General features: G+C 46.4%; 1 protein-coding gene across 1 annotated transcript; it reads right to left on the reverse strand.

Moving 5' to 3' along the window:
- Positions 1-8102: 8102 nt before the first annotated feature.
- Positions 8103-17469, reverse strand: mRpL17 (mitochondrial ribosomal protein L17). Its single transcript, XM_050172215.3, has 4 exons — positions 17240-17469; positions 15795-15866; positions 13546-13714; positions 8103-8357 (listed from the first exon to the last, which is right to left on the reverse strand). Exons 1-4 carry the CDS (start codon positions 17429-17431, stop codon positions 8143-8145), a joined length of 648 nt encoding a protein of 215 aa, XP_050028172.1. The 5' UTR covers positions 17432-17469; the 3' UTR covers positions 8103-8142.
- Between the last annotated feature and the right edge of the window lie 46 nt (positions 17470-17515).

Raw genomic sequence — 17515 nt, forward strand, 5'->3', positions numbered from 1 at the left:
ACATGACCTGCCCAGCGCCATTTTTTTCTCTTAATGTCTATTAGAATATCGTTTATGATTGTTTGCTCTCTGATCCAAACTGCTCTCTTTCTGTCTCTTAAAGTTATGCATAGCATTCTTCGTTCCATCGCTCTTTGCGCGGTCCTTAACTTGTTCTCAAGCTTCTTTGTCAGCCGCCAAGTCTCTGCCCCGTATGTCAGCACCGGTAAAATGCACTGATTGTATAGTTTCCTTTTCAGTAATAACGGTAAACTCCCATTCAGGAGCTCACGATGTCTGCCGTACGTGATACAACCTATTTTTATTCTTCTGTGAATTTCCTTCTTATGGTCCAGGTTCCCTGTGATTAGTTGACCTACGTAAACATACTCCTCCACAGACTCTAGAGGCTGACTTGCGATCTTGAACTCTTGTTCCCTTGCCAGGTTATTTACCATTATCTTCAGTCCCACTCTTACACTCTCCCTGTTAAGGTCCTGAATCATTTGTTGTAACTCGTCTGCATTGTTGCTGAATAGAACAATGTCATTGGCAAATCGAAGGTTGTTGAGGTATTCGCCGTCGATCTTTACTTCTAAGCCTTCCCAGTTTAATAGCTTCAATACTTCTTCTAAGCACACAGTGAATAGCATTGGAGAGATTGTGTCACCTTGTCTGATCCCTTTCTTTATAGGTATCTTTATACTTTTCTTGTGTAGAATTAAGGTGGCTGTGGAATCTCTGTAGATATTTTCTAGGGTATTTACGTAAGCGGTCTGTACTCCTTGATTATGCAATGCCTCTATGAATGCTGGTATCCCTACTGAATAAAATGCTTTTTCGTAATCTATGAAAGCCATATAAAGAGGTTTATTGTACTCTGCGGATTTCTCGATAACCTGGTTAATGACATGGATGTGATCAATTGTAGAGTAACCTTTCCTGAAGCCAGCTTGCTCCCTTGGTTGACTAAATGCCAGTGTTGTCCTTATTCTATTGGAGATTATTTTGGTAAATATTTTATATAATACTGGGAGTAAGCTTATGGGCCTATAATTTTCTAGTTCTTTAACGCCGCCCTTTTCGTGGATTAGTATAATGTTTGCATTCTTTCAGTTTTCTGGGACCCCTGCAGTCGATAGACACTTCGTATAGAGAGCCGCCAGTTTTCCTAGCATTATATCTCCGCCATCTTTGATTATATCGACTATTATTCTATCCTCTCCTGCCGCTTTTCCCCGTTTCATGCCTTGCAAGGCCTTTCTGACCTCATCTCTAGTTATAGGAGGAGTTTCTGTATACTGTTCATTATTGTTTTCAATAGAGCGCTCCCGAGTCGTCTGGGTACTGCAAAGGTCAGTATAGAATTCTTCCGCTGCTTTTACCATATCTTCAAAATTGCTGATGATATTACCCTGCTTATCTTTTAGTGCATACATCTTGGTTTGTCCTATGCCAAGTTTCCTTCTGACTGATATCAGGCTGCGTCCACTTTTTACGGCTTCTTCAGTCTTTCTCACGTTATAGTTTCGAACATCACTTATTTTCACCTTGTTGATCAGTTTTGACAGTTCCGTGAATTCTATCTTATCTGTTAAGCTGGACACTTTCATTCGTCGTCGTTTCTTTATTAGGTCCTCTGTTACTTGGGAGAGCTTGCCTACTGGTTGCTTTGGTGCCTTGCCTCCCTCTTCAATTGCTGCCTCTGAAGCCAGCCTCGTTACGATTTCGTTCATTACCTCTATGTCATCATCATCACTCTCTGTTCTAAGGCTGCATATTTGTTTGCAAGTACCAGCCTAAATTTGTCTGCTTTTACCCTTACTGCCTCTAAGTTGACCTGTTCTTTCTTGACCAATTTTAATCTTTCTCTGTTTAAGTTGAGGTGGATCCTGGCCCTCACTAACCTATGATCACTACATTTTACCCTACCTATTACTTGAACATCCTACACTATGCTGGGATCGGCAGAAAGTATGAAATCAATTTCATTTCTTGTTTCACCATTAGGGCTTTTCCAGGTTCATTTTCTGTTGCTACATTTCCTGAAAAAAGTGTTCATTATTCTCAGCTTATTCCTTTCTGCGAATTCTACCAGAATCTCACCTCTAGCGTTTCTAGAATCGACACTGTAGTTGCCAATTGCCTGTTCACCCGCCTGCTTTTTTCCCACTTTTGCATTGAAGTCCCCCATTACTACTGTATACCGCGTTTGCACTTTTCTCATCGCTAATTCGACATCTTCATAAAACTGATCTACTTCCTCATTGTCGCGACTGTAAGTTGGAGCGTAGGTTTGTACTACCTATAATCCATACCTTTTATTGAGTTTGATTACGACTACTGCTACCCTCTCGTTGATGCTGTAAAATTCGTCAATGTTGCCCGCTATGTCTTTATGGATTAGGAATCCCACTCCGTATTGCTTCTTATCCGGGAGACCTCTATAGCAGAGGACATGGCCGTTACTCAGCAATGTGTAAGCCTCACCAGGTCTTCTAATCTCGCAAAGGCTGCTAATATCCCAACCAATGTCTCATAGTTCTTCGAAGAGTCCTGCTAAGCTTGCCTCACTCGAGAGGGTTCGGGTGTTAAACGTTGCAAGGGTCAGTTTCCATTGGTGGCCTGTCTGGACCCAGATATTCTTAGCACCCTCAGCTGCGTTGCAAGTCTGACCGCCGCCTTGGTCAAGTGCTCCGCAGCCACTGGGGACTGAGGGCCATTTCATTGAGGAGATCATTTCATTAGGGAGGTTGTGGCTGAATACTGCACCGGGGAGGCCAATTCCTGTTCTAGTGAGGGAGTGTCTTTGTTTAAGCTTAGTGGGCCTTCCTAATTTGGTTGTACCTGGATTAGTATAGCTCCACTCGCTCTCGGCATCTTCGCCGGTGTCAGGCGGCACTCCAAGCCTGCAGATGTAGTGCACTGGAGGGTGTCATACGCAGATACACCATCGTAAAAAAAAAAAATAAGGAGGCGGATTTGAACTTCCGACTACCGCAACCGAGCATAAGACATAGCTCGGTAAGATAATGCCGCAGGCGGCTAGGCTACCTTGTACGGTACCTTGGCATGTACGGCTACCTTGGCATGTACGGCCCAGAGGGCCGTAGATGCGTAAGAGATCCGCTAATTTGTCCGCCCTTTGCGGGTTTTAGCTGATCGGTATAGGTTGCACGACAGTGTCAATTCTCGGTTGCCCTAGCCTCTTGTTTCCCGCATCTTACGCATGCATGTGGACTTGAGCGCGCCTAGGTACACGATACATACACACAGTCAATTACTCTTGAGTGCTACCACCGACTTCTTCGTGCCACGTTTGACAGCACGAACGATGTCCAATTTTTCTTCTATGCTGAGCACCCGGTTTTTGTCCTACCTTGCATGACACGACAACACAGGCCACAACGCTCTGACTATGGCACGGTGCCGTAATAATGTTGATATTGATGTGGCTGGATGGATGTTATGAGCGTCCCCTGTAGAACGGGGCGGTGGGTTGCACCACCAAGCTCTTGCTATTATACTGCCTAATGTCCCACCTAGGTTAAACAATTAAAAAAAAAAAACCATTATGAACTACCACACCCAAATTTTCTGATCCCCTACCTAACTGTGCTTTTGTACATCTCCGTCTTTTGTCGTTTCCCTACTTTTCCTCCACCAATCCTCCAATCGCCGCTTACTAATGCCTATTGCGGACATGTTTGCCTTACCACTGCTCCCACTGAACCCAAGGCTTTAAGGAGGCCAGTGGTGCCTAAATCGACCGCTGGGTAGACGTCTTCACATTCTAATAAAACATGCTCCATAGTTTCTCTAGCTTTACCGCAGCAAGCACATGATACTTCTTCCTTCTTATATCTCGCTTTATAGGTGCGTGTTCTAAGGCATCCTGATCTCACTTTGAAATGTAATGAGCTTCCCTTTGAGTTATCATAAATGGTTTCTTTCCTGATTTCGTTTTTCCCTCTTAAGTAGTTACTCATGGCAGGTTTCTTTTCCATTGCCGCCACCCATGAGATTAATTCAGCCTCTCTGACTTTCCGCTTGACCTTCCTTGTTGCTGTGTTGCCCACCCCACAGGCCGCATACTTGCTGGTAAGCTTCCTAGTTTTTTTCCTCCACTGTGAATCAATGTTTTTCCTGTATAGATACCTGAACACTCTCCCAGCCCATTTACTTTCTTCCATATTCCTCAGCCGTTCTTCATACTCAATTTTACTGCGAGCTTCCCTCACTTCAAAACTAGTCCAGCCCATATCCCCCTGTACAGCTTCATTTGTAGTCTTCCCGTGAGCGCCCAATGCGAGGCGACCCACTGACCTTTGGTTCCCGTCGAGTCCTGATTGTACCCCTGATTTAAAGCTAACAACCGCATTTCCAAAAGTAAGTCCTGGAACCATTACCCCTTTCCACATACCTCGGAGGACCTCGTACCTATTGTATCCCCATAGCGCTCTGTGCTTCATTATGGCTGCATTTCTCTTCCCCTTGACTGTTATGGTTTTTTCCTGTGTTTCCATATATCCATTGCCTTCGTTTATCCATGTACCAAGGTATTTATATTCTGTTACCCGAGGTATTTCTTGGCCCTGTATCTCCACTGTCTGTTCACTGGTTTCATTGAATACCATAACACCTGATTTTCTAACACTAAATTTCAAACCTAAATTGTTGCCTTCCTGTCCACAAATATTAGCCAGATGTTGCAAATCACTTTGCTTGTTAGCTAGCAACACAATGTCGTCCGCATGAAATAAACCTGCGAGTTGCTGCTCTATTACTGTAACCGCCTGTTTATATGAGAGATTAAACCCGATATTACTTCCTTCTAGCGCCCTCTCCATTCTCACCATGTACATCATAAACAGCAGCGGGGATAAAGAGCACCCCTGCCTCAGTCCCTTGTTGATATGAACTTTCTCGTCGCTCCTCATCCCTTCCCATTCAACGCAAACGGTATTTTCTAGGTAAATCTCTCTCAAAAGCTGTAGACAATCGTTACCTAAGCCTTCCCCTTCCAGAACATCCCACAAAATGTTGCGATCTACGTTGTCGTAGGCTCCTGTAATGTCTAAAAAGGCCACATACAACGGTCTGCTTTCTGCTTTTGATATTTCAATACACTGAGTAAGAACAAACAAGTTATCATCCAAACGCCTACCTATTCTGAAGCCATTCTGAAGCTCTCCCAAAATACCATTATTCTCTGCCCATGCTTGAAGCTTTAATTTGACTGCCTGCATTGCTAGCCTGTATATTACCGATGTAATGGTCAACGGTCTATACGAGTGAATTCTGTCTTTCTCCCCCTTGCCTTTATAAATTAAATTCATTCTACTTTGTCGCCAACTCTCTGGTATTCATCTAACTTTTAAAGTTCTTTCCACTGCTTTCACCAGAGCTTCCTTACTTTTTGGTTCTAGTTCATTAATCAGCCTAACGGGGACCTCGTCTAGCCCTGTGGCTGTGCGCTTAGGAATTTTCTCTTCGGCTTTCTTCCAGTTGAAATTTGTCAGTACCAGCTCCTTTCCACTTCGGTCTCTTTCATGCTCTTTTTTTCTTCAAATACAACCTCGTCAGTGCCTTGGAATGATTCGGCTGTTACTTTTCGAATGTAATTTATTGCTGCTTCTCCTTCCAGTCTGTTTTCATCTTCGTCTAAGATATGTTGTTGTATTGCTGTTGACTTCCTGCCTAATAATTTAAGTGGTTCCAAAATATTCTAGGTGCGGCCTTCTTTTTCTCACGTATTTCTGACAACCAACATTCACTTTCACCTGTTAATTTTGCTTGCACCAGTATTTGAACCATAGACATTTTCTCCCGGTATATTTCTCATTCACTGGTTACTTCATCCTGCAGCAACTGCACCTTCTTTGCCTGCCTGTGCTCTCGAGATGCTTTCTGTTGTTTGGCTATCGCTTCTCATATCTCCTTGTTGCACTAGCTCTTCGGTTTCTTTTTTCCTTTCCAACGAACATGTTGTTTCTCTTTCTGTATTTCTATCGTTATTTCATTCAGAAGCTCACCATATTCCCACTCCTTACTTGGCCACTTGCCAAGTTCTTCCTCGACTCTAGTGACTATATTTGCTATTTGTTCAGCGTTCAAATTTGGACTGGCCATTTTTGCGCTCCTTGCTCTCTTTCCCAACTACATATCCCATTTTCAATATGATGTGTTTATGGTCACTCCCTATGCTACGGCTTCACCCCTTCCAAGCGCCCTCTGCATTTGCGCTTGGAGGCCGTTCCGATCTCTGAGGCTTGTTGTTCTGCCAGGCTGCCGTACCGCTGCGACTTCACGACGAAAAGTGGAAATACTACGTGCTAACCGACACATACTGTTAGATACAAGCCCTTTTCCTGGCATCCTTCGAGTTCACCAGACCACATCGAATCGCCGTCGCACTTAATTAAGGTGCGCATCTACCACGTCTCCGAGGCGCAGAACGTCCAGACAAGTTGGCGTCCCCCACCTCCTGCGCCACATGTGGAGCTATTGTCCCACTGCTTGACTCTTCCCAAAAGTGTAGTGGGAGCCTGGCACGGTTCCAGGTAACCTGGGTCCCGAGCTAAGGTGCTTTGCGGCTTTGAAAGGTTGCTCGAGAACAACCCGCCTCCCCCTGCTGAGTGCTTGCAAACCCGGAGGGAATGACGGCTGTAAGTCACCGTCAAGCTCTGGAAGCAACCCACCCCCCATCCGCCTATTGTGACGGCAGTTGCAGACCAGAAGGGCACTACCGGAGGCAAGTCAGCCCTCGGACAGTGAAGCCCATGGAGCGACCCCCTGAGCCGAATGTGACTGCACTCGCACGGGCGCCTACCGTTGGCCGAAAATGACACCTGAGCAGGCTCGACGATTGGCCAGACAGGACGTGACACCATTGGGGTTAAAAGCCAGAGACCAGGAGCAGAGAGCAAGCATTCCTTCATTCCTCTCTTTCGGGCTTCTTGCCACAGGCTGCAGCGTTCGAGTTGCTGCCGGCCAGCAATGACTTTATTACTGTTAATTTCTATATATTCGCACTGTAAATAAACCTTCAGTTTTCATCTCAAAGTCCTCCTCGATGTCGGCAAACTCCCGCACTCAACAGCAAGATCCAATAACTGGTGGACAGCGGTGGGATTGTCCCCCACATCCAACAATACGCAATAAGGTGGTACGGTTTATGCAGATACAAAAACACATTATGGCTGATGGCCGCTGAGTCAGGGATTTGACCTTACGACTTTTAAAACGAAACTACTGTTTAAGCGGATATGATTTAACAAGCTTTTACTGTACTTCTGAGCTGACCCTCAGGCAATGCTTCCTCCTAAAAACAATATCGTATTATTCTAGACTGCAGCAAGAATTTTAGCGGTTAAAAGAAGAAATTTTCAAAAGGAACGCAATCTATTGGCAAGAGTTATGAGATTTACAAGCCAACTATAAAGGCAGTGGAGCTATGAAGAGGATTATCTAACGTATTGGAGTATCTTAAGATAGAAATGCTGAGTATCGGATCGGATAAATTTATTCGTCTACAGTTGAAGCTCGGTTACGTATCCCTCCCCATAGAGACAATGCATTAAAAAAATGTGTGACGATTATGATATTCCCTAATGCGAAATTTGGCCGCAGCTGGATACGTGCCTTGATTTCGCGTTATATTAAGGCAAGGAATTTGAGACTGAAATCACTGCACTAACTGGCAGTGGGCCAGTGCCTTCGCAGAGGGAGGGGCAGTATGGGAACGCTGGCATGATGAGCAGCATCTGTGCCAGCTGTGGAAGAAGATAACGACGAAGGCACGACCAGCGGCACAATTTCTCCATTTCCATGTATTTAGATACTATAAGCGATAGCGCAAAATGTTTCCTCAGTGTGTGTATATGGGATCCTACTTACAACTGGTTACACCAACGATTATGTACAGCAGATGGAGACAGCACCCAACAGTTGAAGTAACCAGCTCTCCGATGTGCTGCGCATTGTGTTTGACACGGCCAGTCAGCTGTGCCTCACAGCCAACGTGTTTAGGTGCTCAGGTGTGTGTCTGTTGCTACGGCAACATTTGGGTACAGACAGCTACACGGACCTGCCTGGATGTGCTTAAGACGAGAGAGCTAACATACTAAACACTATCACAGTTTATTTACATCATAACGCTATCTACTTGGAGGGAGGGGTGCCCCCTATTGGAGTGGCTGGCCTGGAAGCTGACCTCTGGGTCACCAATGACGTCCCGGGTTCGGGTGGTGCGAGAGGCGCAGCCTTTTCTGGGAACTGCATCCGGTGTATCTCCTTGCGTGCTTCTGAGAGCAACACATTTGGGAGGAAGTGCGGGTTGGGAGCCACCATTCCAGGCATCGGAGGGTATGGGTTGCCTGCAAGGAAGCAGAGAGGGACAGAACTAAATATGTTTACCAGGCATCTTTTCATGCTGGACACAAACATATCAGGTGTTTCATTTTAACTTAAAGCCCAACTGGAACGAAGCAGTCACCTTGGCTAAATTTGTTATAAATGAGTCATATATATACCATTGAACGCATCTTGGCAAAGCCGCAGAGATGGCAATTGTATAGTTTTTTGTTAGCAGCCTTTGAAAAGCACCTAATCAGATTAAGCGTTTAAGGTCAGATTAAGGTCATTCCGAGAAGCTGTACGTTAGGTCCTGTGTCACTTCCAACAAGCGGCAATGGCAGTGTTTCTCTCAGTTTCAGTATTTCAAATGCTACATTTTAAGTGGAGGTTCCTCTATGTCTGCACCATCTTAAATTATGCTTTTTACACAATTTCGTTGCAGTTGGCCTTCTAAGGGGCCCTGAAGCACCTTTCTTTGGAACCTCCCAAACGTCCTGGGACGAGTACTGTGCATTGCAGGAATACATCACAGAAATATTTTCTCAATAAAAAGCAAAATTTTTTTTTTCTCACTCCTCCTCAATGTCCTCTGTTCCCAAGAAGTGATGGCCGCACCGGTTACGGTGCCCCACCTACAGTGTTACGTATGTCACCTGACTTCCCTATTGTGTTTTTCCTTTCAGCAGCAAATTACAGGTACTGTTGGCAACACATACTTTTACCATAGCAATGATGGTCATGACTCTGTGCTATAGTGTACTGATAGCTGCACGTGGCTGTTTTTTCTTGTACTAAGTGGCATGGGCAGCACATTTTCTTTTGCACTTATCTCTATGGCAATCATATGGTTTCCGAGGCTTGAATGAAACGTCATCTTCACACGTGCAAGTACATTGGCAACGTGCACATCGGCTCAGCAATGGACGCTGCACTTCGGGCTTGCACATATGGAAGCTTTATTAATTAATAGCGCAATACGAAACAGTGCCTGCCAAGGTGCCTAACCGGAAGTGGCTGAAAGCAACGTTGGCCGGAAGTAAGCTCGCACTGGAGTATGGGTGGTCTTGGCTTAAGTTTCAGGTGCTTAAATGTAAGTTGAGTGCTGAATACTAATTCAAATTAGCCCTATAAACAGTGCAAGCGTAGCTAGATACTGCAGCCGCCACAAGCCGACTCACCGCCGAGATGTTCAACCGCTTAGGCGGGGCCAGCGGGGCTGTGCCCCCGTGCCGTCTCCCCTGTGCAATTTCTAGCGTGTTGGTGGAAATTAAAGGAGAGAGAAAGCCAGCGAATGGCCAGATCCAGTAAAACCTCATTACAACGAAACAATGGATATAACAAAGCAATTGTGATTCCCTTTGAAATTCCAATAGATGCCCATGTACTGAAAACCTTGTTTCAATGAAGCTAAAATTTCCTCGCAATGGGTACAACGAACCTTTGTTTAGAGCGCAGCTTTTTGGCGCCCGTTCCTGCATTTCGCGGAGCCGTCGTGCCTCGCCATAACCAGCTCTGTAGCCGGGGCCAGTGTGCTGCTCTAGCTGCGCACGTTCCTGGCACCATCTCTCGCGCACAGCGCGAGCCTTGCACTCTTCGCTCCTCCTCCAATGCCACGCATGTGTGGCGGTATTCAGAGCGCCGGCTCGGTGGCAGCTGATCTCGATGATGTGCTGCTGCCCAAGCCGAAACGCATAGCCGCTGCCGTTCGCCACTGCGTGTACCCCTTCCCCCCTCCTCTCCTCCGTGGGGGCGACCACGCTAGAGCATGCGGTGTCCTCCGGTTCCTGAAGTGCCGGCTTGGTATCAGCAGATCACGGTGCACGCTTCCCAAGCCGAAACGTAAAGCCACCTTCAGCTGACTCGCTAGCAGCGTCAGTGGCGTCAGTCAGTCGCTGCTATCTCTTTGCCGCGCAATGTTCCTATGCGCTGCCTCCCGCAACCTTCCGATAATCGAGGCAGCTGCACCAAGCTAAGCTCCATTTACGGCGGCTGGTGTGAAATGTTCTGCACCATACGGTTTGTCCGAGGCTCACAGATGGTTCATATTATAATATAATCTGTCTGCCTATATAAGTAGTTTATTCTCACCCAGTTCTTTTCGAGCCATGAGTGAGGCAACCGGTGGAAGTCCATTTGCCGCTGCTGCTAAACAAGCTGCCCGAGCAGAGGCCCAGCACCGTCGCCACCAGAATCCAGAGGTGCGCTACGCCGAACCAGGCATTGGTGCAGCAAATGTAGCATATATCCATCTATTTCTCCGACCACAAAGCTACCTTCATGACAATTAAGAACTGGCAGTGGAGTGTTCCTTGAAGAAGCGAAGAATAAGAAGTTGTAACTGTACATGCATGTCTTGCGAGAATTATTTGCCTCAGTAGATAGAAAAGCCGAAAAAGCTGAAGAGCCGCGCTCAAGTTTCGCATTAGGAAGTAACGTAATCATCTGCAATTTCTTTCCACGACGAGCATTTACTGACCATTTTGGTACCTGTCAGGTCAATGTCTAATAGCGTGTGACGTTCGCTTTTCCATGCGCGTCTCCTGGCCTCCCCTTTCCCGTGGAACTGGTGGACCCGCATGGCCGCTCTTCCGCTGCATGCATGGGGCGCCACCGACTGCGGTTTTGTTGTTGCTTGCTGTTGCCTCCGTGCGCATCAACGATATTAGTGTTTCTATCGGTTCGTTTGTGTGAGTTCCCGCCGCGAGAAAGGAGATGGACGACGGCAAATGGAAGTGCAAAACGACATTAATCGAGCAGGAGGTGGCTATGCTAAAAGCCGTTGAGTCCAGTGTGAAGAAAAAAGTGGGCGAAGATTTCGGCACAGTGTTGAGCACTCTGTCGACAATTTTGAGCAGCAAAGAAGCTGTCACCATTGCTGTTGCACGTGGCGTAAAAAGCGACAGAAGGAAGCTGCGAGCCTCCACTTTCGAAGCTGTAGAGAAACCGGTCTTCAAGTAGTTTTTGGATGCAAGTGCAAGCCGCACTCCTGTGAGTGGGCCACTGTTGCAACGCAAAGTGAGGGACTTCGCGTGCATTATGGGGCACGACGATTTTGTGGCGAGCGTCGGCCGGCTGTAGCGTTTCAAGGAGCGTCACGAAATCGTCGGCAGGGCTCTCAGCGGGAATGCGCAGTCCGCCGACCGCGAAGCTGCAGTGGCGTGGGTGGAGACAAACGTTGGACAGCTGCTAGAAAAATACAGTGCCAAGGATTTGTTCAACGTGGATGAGACAACCCTGTTCTACCAGATGCTGCGGCAAAAATCCTTGGCCCTCAAAGGTGAACGCTGCCAGGGTGGTAAGCAGAGCAAGGTCCGCCTAACCGTGTTGCTTTGTGCCAACATAGATTAATTAGAAAAGGTGCTGGCCTTCGTGGTCGGCAAAAGAGAACCACCATCATGCTTCAAAGGCAAACGAAAGCTCCAAGTGAGTTATGTGTCCAACCGTAAGGCTTGGATGACGAGATAAATTTTCGCACAATGGCTTTGGGAGTGGGACAAGCGGCTGGGCAAGCTGAACTGGAAGACATGCTTCGTACTGGACAACAGCGCAGCGCACCACACCGCCGCTGTGCTCAAAAACATTGAGCTATACTTCTTGCCATGTAACTGCACTGCAGTTGTGCAACCACTCGACCAAGCAGTTATCATGAATTTTAAGTCGGGCTACCGCAAGCGTGTCATCTACTGGATTCTGCTCAATATGAGCATGAAAGCACGAGTCCACGATCAACTTGTACATCGCGATCAAGATGCTACAGGCGGCTTGGATGGCTGTACCGGCAAGCATGATCGCAAATTGCTTTTGGCATGCCTCATCTGGAGTCAGCAGTGGCGGTTACAGCGAAGATCTCAGTACTGCTGCCAATGAAGGTGCCGTGGATGACCAAGCCCTAGCGTCGTGGGACGCTCCCCTTGCCGCCGGCGTTGCGCCTGACTGCGACACCTTCTGCATGTACATCAGTGCTGATGCTGACGCGGTGACGACGGAAGAGCTAACGGAGGCAGAAATTGTGTGCGCAGTGACGGGGGTGCCTAATGACGACAGTGACAAATATCTCGACGACAGCCCAGGGCCTAATACTGGCGAACCCGATGTACCGACGCCCGCACCAGCACGGCAGACCTACTGCGCCACTTCTTTAGCGCTCACAATGACGGCGAGGACGGACTCGCAATAGCGGCTGCAGCTGAAAAAGCTATCATTCGCCTGAAGAAGATGTGGCAAAATCTATCAAGGACTTTTTTCTGCGAAGTGAGCTGCCAGCTGGTGTGCTGTTGATCGATCAGTGATGAGCCGTTTGGTGTGAATAAAGTCGCAATTCCTTGCTACCTTTTTTTCCATGTGACGGCCGTTTTCTTTTTGACGTGGTGGGCTGCTGTGAGATTTGGTGGTGAGTACATCCTCTCTTGCTTGCTAATTGTGGATAGAAATGGATAGTGGCTATAACGAACTAATGGTTATAACAAAGTAATTACAACTCCCCCTCCAACTTCATTATAATGAGGTTTTACGTTAACTACTGTACATTTAACTCCACTTGTGTGTGAATGATTTGAAAATGTTTTGCAGCAAGAGATTCGCGAGGCGATGTGAATTGATAGAGAGGTCATTCCACGATTAGTCAGAAAAGTGCTTCAGGGCGTTTTTTGTTATTAGGGCTTGAGCCGTTGTGGTGCAGTAAATGCTCTGGGCCAGGATTCAGCAACAATTCTATGCCAAAAACATTACTTTTCGCACTTCATCAGCAATCAGAGCGGTGCTCCACCCACGTTATCAATGCCATCAGCCAGCAGTGAATGGTGGATGATAAGGGTGGCACTGAATCAAACAGAAGGAATTGCTACAAAATCCCGGCCTCGGAAACTTGCAGACTGCAATGCAGTCAATTTTTATCAATCGGAAATTAACTAGGCCTGAGCAGACGCCGCAATAGTCTGTAATGTCACGACAAGTTGGTGTGGGAATGTGATGGTGACCCCTGTATTTTGTTTCTGTGCCTCCTCCAACTTGTGCGGCTTCATATCACAGAAAGAGTGGCTTTCTTAAATCCAAAGGAGCGCGGCTTTCTGACACAACTCAACTTGTCTTTAATTAATATCCCTTTAGCGAGTCCCCAGTGTAGCCCTCCTTTCTTTGTGGATGAGCTCACTGGCCCAGCATGGCACCTCTGTGGTGGCCACGACATTGCCTAGATGGTGCGCATGTTACCTTTGAGCTCCAGGGCGACCCAGTTGTACTTGTAGTAGGGTCCTGGCTCCTTGCTCTCGAACTTGTCATTGAAGGGCGTGGGCAGTATGTGCAAGCGTGTGTACGAGCCCTCGTAGGTGGCAAAGCGCGGCGCCAGCACTTTGAACAGCTTGTGCACCAGCTGCTTCTCCTTTGCACATGCCACAAAAAAGACAACAGAAAAAAATGGAGTGAATGAACAAAACTTATACAGGGTGTTCCTTTTTAGTTTTTCACAAAAAGGCTATGAGCATGGCACACGTGAGGTTTTTTCAAGGCAGACATACTTTGCGGCACCTTCTATGGAATAACTGCTTTGTGCATTACAACCATGGCATGCCGATGGCTACGCCAAACTATACATTGCTGCCTGCATGCAATGCACTAGGTTTTGGTCACGAGCACAAGTAGTGCACTGTGTACGATTGGACAGCACCTATAGCTCCAGGTGTGCGCTACCTTCCATGTAATAATCATGTAACCTTTTGCAACACGAAAGTTAGTTTACATTTTCAATTTACTTCATCCCCAAATTTTGGGTGGAAGTGAGGGCTCAATAACAAGTGGACCTATCTACTTTCCTTTGTTATATATGCAGCCGGTTTAAGCCAGTTTATGTGGTCGTAGCATCACACTAATATCAATAATTACAATGGGAAAAAAGTTGTGCAGCATATAAGCAATGTAGTGTACCCTTTTTTCATCCGGGGATCCCATTTTGCCCACTGAGCACTACAGACTAGTGGCCCTCCTTTTATCATATTCGGGTACATTCTGCACTTACTACAAGGCACTGTGCCCTACATGCTGTCACAGCACACTGGCTGCCCACTGCTGAGTAGTATAGGGACAATGTCACCTCGAGGATGACGCTGCAGCCTCCCAGTTGTGGTTCTGTGTGCTCCAATAGCTGAAATTCGTCATGCCACATTTCCATGGGTAACTACATTTGAATTCTGGGGTCTTACATGCTAAAATGGAGATTCGATTGTGAGGCACGCTGTAGTGGGAGTCTCCAGATTAATTTTGACCACCAGGAGACCTTTAATGTGCCCCCAATGCGTAGTCAATTGGTCAAGCTCGCTTCAGTTTTCAGTGAATTGAACAGTTTAACAGTTTATTGGCTAATATCTTTTTGTCACCCATCATCTCATGATCACCACCGCTGACGCCATGTTGCCGAAGGAGCTGTCCGTTTACTCCAAACGGCTATTTTTAAGTATTACTAAAGTCTTCATAGAAACAGCCAGTATTTTGTGTGAGATTACAGTGGTGGTTGTGAAAACTATCTACAGCGATACTATTTTTCATTTTTTCTATTTGGCAGCTTTAACATCCTATCCTATATCTTTCCCTGTGTAATTATCGCACCCCCCAATTTCGCATCAATGTTCCATGAAAAACAGTGCCAGCATTTGGCGAGCAAATACGGTACCTCTACAACATGGTCTGTGCATCTTTCTCATGGACCACAGCATACGTGATACAGAAGACATTAGCTTTGACTACTACACCCATTGCGGTCTCTGCATGTTTCTTGTGGTCCTCAGAATGCTGTATACAGGTTACATCAGCTCAAACTATTCCACTCAACATGGTCTATGCATCCTTTTCCTAGAAATCTGCGTGCTATGTATAGACCAAATTACCTCAAGTTGCCTCATTCATGCAAAGGTCCATGCACCTTTTTTATTTCTGCACACCTGGGGTGCGATCTTGTACGCGTTCCAAAATCGAACTGAGGCGGTCCATTCTTTACGTCATGAAATAGGCAGTCCGTCCCCTTGCGTTCGTGCAATAGCAGATGACACGGACTGATTGACAGCAGATATCACGTCACAATTGACGTCATGGCGTTCGTCACGGTTCAAATTGACCAATCGTGTGCGGCTCGGTGGAACGGACCGCCTCCGTTCTATTTTGGAATGCGTACAAGATCGCACCCCTATGGACCACATTATTTCAAATCGCACCATGCTCATGTTTCTTTCTAACATACATGTACACAAAAAAAAGTTTTTCTGCACACTGGCTAGAGACCATGAAAGCTTGTTTCACCACACCCAACGAGACCTATGCATCTTTCTCATGGATTTCAGATGATACTTAGGTTGTGAAGCATGCAGCAGCTGGCGTTCGATGCTCCTATTGAAACATGTTGCCAGTAGCTTTTTTTTTTAATGCTACCTGTAGCACAAACTGGTGTAAAAAGAAGAGGTGTTGCTACGTACTTTTATCCAGTAGTCTGCAAGTTCCATGGTCCTGGTGTGGCAGTCGCCATATCGAATTGCTTCTGAAATCAGCTGGATAATAATAGCTCAATATCAGCACCAATCATGTTAGAAACACAACGAAAACGCTGCATCAGCTGTTCTAGCACCATGGCATGCGTGCCACATCTACAGCATGCAATTAAAAAAAGCACGGAAAAGAAAGGGCAGGGGAGATAGATCACAATTTTCAGTGGCTACAGTTTACAGAGCAAAGAGCTGCCAGTATCTTTTAACTATCACTGCCTTGCATACTGTGAAGCAGAGTGTGCTGCACTGCATGCCTTTACTTTCAGTAAGCAAGGCGAGTGTGTTGTGAGGGTACAGACACAGGCAGACAGGATTGGTGCTGAGAGCAGCAAGGTCAGGTGTTTGCTGAAAGTATACTTTTAAAGGTTTTCCAATCTCCATATGTGCCGATGCTACGCAGCTGGATGTGCACTAACGTAGATTTTGTCTCTACATGAGTCACCACGGAAAGGACAGAGAAATACTTAACCCTTCTGTGACATTTGTTATGCTTTTTTCACACCTGATTCACTCTGCTGTTATTTTTGAAACTATCCCCTCCATCGCTGCCAACAGCGTTCACTGCGGGAAAACAATTCATATTTCAATCACAATTTTCGTTGTTTTAAAATCACCTTAATACTACTGTCACAGTCTGTCTTCGCTGCGGTTTGATTTGTTTACAGGCATTGCAAACCATGGCAAACTACACATGATGTGCTAAGCTCAGCTAAAAACACCGAGGGAAGAGCAAATATTGTGCAAACACTCCAGTGTTTGCACAGTATTTTGCGCGCTAGCTTCATGCGAGCTGGAGTGTGCTAACAGCTTTCCGGGCATGGGCGTCCAGGAATCCAATAACGTGTAAACACACACACACACACCTGAAAAGATCTCCCAGACACACTGGGGGGAGGGGGGGGTCATTTTGTTTGTTTCACTTGTTTCACCACAAAAGAGATATGAATGCGACACGCAATCATTGTGCGTATCTTTGTACTTTAATTGAAATGGGACAAAGATGATTCGTAAAACAACAACACCAACACAAAAAATAGTCAACAGTAGGAACTGCGGAAGGACAGGAAGATCTAACTTTTCCGACTAACCATACAAGCTATACTTGTGCACGATTGCTGACATCATACCGGGCAGTGTTTAGTAACGTGAACGGCTTAAATACTAAGCGCGATTAAAGAAGCATCGACCGCAGGAACAGTGGTGAAACGCTGTTGCATTTTCTTGGCCTCTGGGTCAGTGATTATCACCCTTACTAATCAAGGTACATTTTAGTGATCAAAAACACCCTCCCAGAGGCAAGCATGGCATGGTGGCAATCTCAGACGTAGCGGTTTCCTTTCGAGACCAACCGAGTTTCGAGTTTATTGCATCCTCACCCGCTCGGCATATCCTCGCACTTCGTCCGCCCGGGGGTGGTTCAACTCAATCCGTTCGTGCTTGAACAGAGCCGTCAGCGTATCCCTAATTTTTTCTACTCGGCCAAGCGGCCCTTTCGACGTGGTGAGCTTACGATATCTGTGCTTAACGCCGTGCTTAAGCGCTGGGATCAGCCGTGTAGCATCCGCCATGCTCGCAGTTAGAGCACGCAGGCGGCGGCCATTTAAGCCCCGCAGAATATTATGTAAAACTAGCTCTCGTTAACAAAATAAACA

Source organism: Dermacentor andersoni, chromosome 6 (genome assembly GCF_023375885.2).
Source record: "Dermacentor andersoni chromosome 6, qqDerAnde1_hic_scaffold, whole genome shotgun sequence".
NCBI classification, from domain to species: domain Eukaryota; kingdom Metazoa; phylum Arthropoda; class Arachnida; order Ixodida; family Ixodidae; genus Dermacentor; species Dermacentor andersoni.